At 30.3% G+C, this 5056-nt stretch overlaps 1 protein-coding gene across 1 annotated transcript; it reads left to right on the top strand.

The window, feature by feature from the left end:
• Positions 1-3318: 3318 nt before the first annotated feature.
• EMWEY_00056580 (hypothetical protein) lies at positions 3319-4375 on the top strand (the record flags this gene model as incomplete). The annotated part of the gene is made up of 2 exons (XM_013480466.1): positions 3319-3574; positions 4359-4375. The coding sequence occupies 2 exons, from the start codon at positions 3319-3321 to the stop codon at positions 4373-4375; spliced, it is 273 nt and encodes a 90-aa protein (XP_013335920.1).
• Between the last annotated feature and the right edge of the window lie 681 nt (positions 4376-5056).

Below are 5056 nucleotides of genomic sequence, written 5' to 3'. Positions count from 1 at the left end.
TATATATATATATATATATATATATATATATATGTATATATAGGTACCAAGACTTTTATCAAGGAACAATTCGTGGTGATGAAGAAAATGAATGTTTACCCGAAGGATCAAATGTTGATTATTATTATTGGACTACTCCTTTCTTATCTCATATAGGAAATATTGACTTAGTTATGATGCATTCACAGGTATGAATCTATTTTATTTATTTATTTATTTATTTATTTATTTATAATATATTATAATTATATTTATATATTTATTTATTTAGTAATAAAAGGAACACAAAAAGTGGTTATTTGCTATAGTTATTGTTTATATACACAGAGATATGATATACAATAATATAGCTAAACCTTAAACCCTAAACCCTAAACCCTAAACCCTAAGAGAGCATAGAATCTATTAATAATATAAATAAGCATATAAATAAGATAACACTAGATAAATATATATAAATATATGTATTTTTTTTTTGTTGTCCTTTTTTTCTTAGGTAAATTTACGTGATGGTACTCATCTACCTTGTGATAGATTAAGAGAAACAACAAAAGCATCAAAGAATTTGAATAAATTAGCAGAAAAACGTTTATATGTAGAGGAGAGGGAGAGGAGAGAATTTATAGATAAGGCAGTAGAGGGGAGTAACCATAGAGGACACCCATTAAGAAAAGATGGTGTATATACACGATATATATGGAGACCATTACATCAAAGAACTGTACAAGAAATTGAGGCAGAAATTGCTGCAGCAGCTAATACTGAAGCTAATGCTGCAGCAGCAACAACTGCAGCAGCAGCAGCAGCAGCAGCAGCAACTGCAGCAGGAAGTGCACCAGAAAGGATACCTACTGTTATTCAAGAAGCACATGAACAAGCTGCAGCTATTGCAGCAGAACAATAAATAAATAAATATATATAAATATATAAATCTATATATTAATAAATATATATAATAAAGAAATAAAGAAAATAAATGCTTGCATGCATACATATATATAATTAAGGATAAGGGAAAAGGAAAGAAAGGGCAGCACGCAGCGGATTCATTATTAGAGGACTTTTTGCAGGTAATAAATATATAAATAAATAAATAAATAAATAAATAAATAAATAAACAAATTAAATAATATATTAGTTTAATTTGTTTATTATAAAAAATATATGAGGAAATATATATACGTAAATACATACGTACGTACATGCATATAATATACATATACACTTGTCTGTTAGCTAGTTGGCGACGCAGCGAGGCAATGAGCAGCAGCAGCAAATAGACAATTTGTTGCAGCAGCAGCAAATTAGGCAATTTGCTGCTGCAGCAGTCGCCTATTCAAAGAGAAACATTATTTATAGGATTATAAAAAGAACTCTTCTTCTTTTAATCCTCCTTTTCTCTTTATTTCCTTCATGCGCTATATTGATCCTCTCTCCCTCTACATATATATCTAATTAATTAGATGCATGCATGCATTTAGTCATGCATGCATTTAGTCATGGATGCAGTTGTAGGAGTTTATTAGAAGATGAAGTTGTTATTAAACAAAAAGGAGAATATCTTCTAGTTAAGCATTTATGAGTAAGGGTTGCTAGTGTATACAGTCTTCTTAGTAGGGACAGTAAATAGTACCATCATAAGGTGTGTACAGTAGGAGGTAAGCAAGTTGTAGCTTATAATAAAGAGTTATCTACAGAATATGCACATTAATACGAAAAAAGGAACAGAAATATACGATTAATTGAATATAATTAGGAAGAATTTTCCTTATTTGCTATAGTCGGCAGCAGTTCAAGTTTGAGGTGTATGTACACCTCAAGTAGACTAACACGATGACAGCATCGGATGATAACAGCAGCAGGAATACAACATAAAAATGCAGTTAATTTTTTATAAAAATTCGTGAAATTTGTTTATTTATTTATTAATTTTATTAGTTCAATACTATTTAGAAGTTTTTTCCTCTAATGTTCGTCCTTTCTTCTTCTTGGTACCATAGAAGGCTTCTCTGGGGCCCCAAGGAACAGCCAGTGGGTACGGTGTAACAAACAACGGTCTTGAGTTTGATCTGATTAACTGATGGATTTTCCTTTTGTTTTATATTTATAAAAGGGAAAAAACAATTAAAATGATGAAATAAATTTAATTTATTTCTTTTTCTCTCCCCTTTTCTCCTCCTAATTGTTACAAAATGACAAGCAGCCGCCAGCATAGCGACTGCTCCTCTCTAGGAGATGAATCGGATTCTGCAAAAGAAGAAGAAGAAGATCTTGTGACAGCAGCGGCTTCTTCTTCTCCTCTTCCCCTCCCTTTAACTCCTTCCCTAGACAGTTGCCACCTAGCAGCAGCAACACCATCATCATCATTATCATCAACAGCAGCAGCAGCAACAACAGCAGCAGCAGCAACAGCAGCAGCAGCAGCAGGTCCTACACCGCAGCAGCAGAAGAGGAAAGAAGTTGTATTGTTGCAGTGTACAGCAGAAGGATGTTATAAAACATTTCGTAAGAAAGCCTGTCTTGATCGTCATCAACTTTCCCACTCACAAGAGGTAAATATAAATAAATAAATAAATTAATTAATTAATTATATTTATATATAAATGTATATATAATATATATAATATATATACATATAAATATAATATATGTATATATTTATAATATACAATGTGTATATAATTTATATTTTTTATACATGTGTATATGTTATTATAACCATACACATATACACCGTATACTATACCACAATTCCTCTTCCTTTCTAACACCCCAACAGCAGCACAAGCATCAGCAGCAACAGCAGCAGCAGCAGCAGCAACTGCAGCAGCAGCAGTAAATAGTGTATGATTTGTGGTGTATGTACAGCGTAATTATAAATGTGAGCTATGCGAGTCGGCATTCAAGAGAAGCGAACATCTACAAAGACATATCTTATTAAGGCATAGACAAACAGATACAGCAGCAGCAGCAGCAGCAGCAGCAGCAGGAGACACACAACCAGCATCAGCAGCAACGGCAGCAACAGCAGCAACAGCAGCAACAGCAGCAGCAGCAGCAGCAGAGACATTTGCATGCGATCATTGCAGCAAAACATTTGTATTAAGATATCATCTAAAAAGACATATGAAGACACATATGCTACTATATAAATGTCGTAAGTTTCCTGCTGCTGCTGCTGCTGCTGTTGCTGCTGTTGCTGCTGCTGTATATTTATTTATTTATTTATTTATTTATTTATTTATTTATTTATTTATTTATTTGTGTATAGAAGTATGTGAGGAAGGATTTGCAAGAAAACGTCAATTACGTCGTCATATGATTTTACATTTAGTTGCTAATAAACAACAACAACAACTACTACTACATAGACACATTAATCAAGAAAAAGGAGGAGGAGGAGGAGGAGGAGGAGGAGGAGAAGGAGAAGGAGAAGAAGGAGGAGGAGGAGGAGGAGGAGGAGGAGAAGGAGAAGGAGAAGAAGGAGGAGGAGGAAGAGGGGAAGGAGAAGAAGGAGAAGAAGAAGAAGGAAGTAGAGAAGAAGAAACGTCACAAGATGATGAGGAAGACGATAGTAAGAAAGGAGAAAGAAGAAGAAAAGAAAAAGGAGGAAAAAGAACAACATCAATAAATAAAGAAGAAGAAGGAGAAATAAAAGGAATAAAAGATAAAGAAGGAGAAGAAAAAAAGAAAAAAGAAGAAAAAATAAATAAATTAGTTTGTCCTCATGAAGGATGTACAAAAATATTTGAATCAATTGATCAGCTGTACAGACACCTCAAACGTGCAGCACAAAGTAAGCAAAAAAAAAAAAAAGAAAAAGGAATAAATACATATAGATATAAATATATAGATTTAAATATATTTTCTTAATTAATTAACTAATTAATTAATTCTTTTTTTTCTTTTTTTCTTTTTTCTTCTTCTTTTTCTGATTAGGACGTCAAGATTATATATGCAAGATATGCAATTCATCTTTTGTTGTTTTTTCTGCACTTGTTGCTCATAGAAGATTAATACATAATAGTAAATCACATCTTTGTCATTTATGCGGTAAAGTAAGTCTTTTTTATTTATTTATTTATTTATTTTATTTATTCTAGTTATTTATTTATTATTATTTATATATAAATATATATAGTTATATACAGCAACAACAACAGCAACAGCAGCAACAGTTATTTCCTCCCTAAGCTTTATTGCTTGTTTTATATGTATTATTATATACAATGTATATTATTTATTTATTTATTTTATTTTATTTATTTATTTATTCATGAATGATTAACGTATATACTTGCATGCATGCATGCATGCATATTTGTTGTATATTTGTTTGTGTGTATTTGTTTGTATAGGCATATACTCGTCCTGATCGTCTTAAGGCGCATATAAAGGTAAATATACATTTATTATACATTTATTTATTTATTTATTTATTATTTATTCTATTTATTAATATATAACTCCTGCATTGTATGCATGCATGCATGCATGCATAGTATGGATATATAGAGCAAATATACATATTGGGGCTTTTTTTTATTATTTTATATTGTTTATATACAGCAGTATATTATTCGTTTTTCTTCTTTTTTCTTTCTTATTAATTATTTTCTTTTTTCTTTTTCTTTTTTCTTTCTTTCTTTTGTCTTTATTTATGTATAGGTAAAACATAAAATAAATGAATTAAATAAAGGAGGAGAAGAAGGAGAAGGAGGAGAAGAAGGAGAAGAAGAAGGAAAAGAAGAAAAAGAAGAAAAAGAAGAAGAATTAGATGCTGCTGTTGATGGTGTTGGTTCTTTTCCTTGTCATCTTTGTCCAAGGCAATTCTCCTCTGTTAGTCTTTTCTTCTTTTTTATTCCTTTTTTTATTTCTTTTTTCTTTAATTAATTAATTTCTTTATTATTAATTAATTAATTAATTAATTAATTAATTAATTAATTAATTAATTGTTAAACATAAATATCCCCACAAATCCACGTATTGTTAGTAATGTTATAGAATATATAATACATTATTATATATATATATATACATATATATATATATATAA

The sequence above is a fragment of the Eimeria maxima genome, genomic scaffold, assembly GCF_000499605.1.
Source record: "Eimeria maxima Weybridge genomic scaffold, Emw_scaff1958, whole genome shotgun sequence".
NCBI lineage: Eukaryota > Apicomplexa > Conoidasida > Eucoccidiorida > Eimeriidae > Eimeria > Eimeria maxima.
Note: the sequence above shows the minus strand (reverse complement) of the source record. Positions and strands in the feature narration are given on the sequence as shown.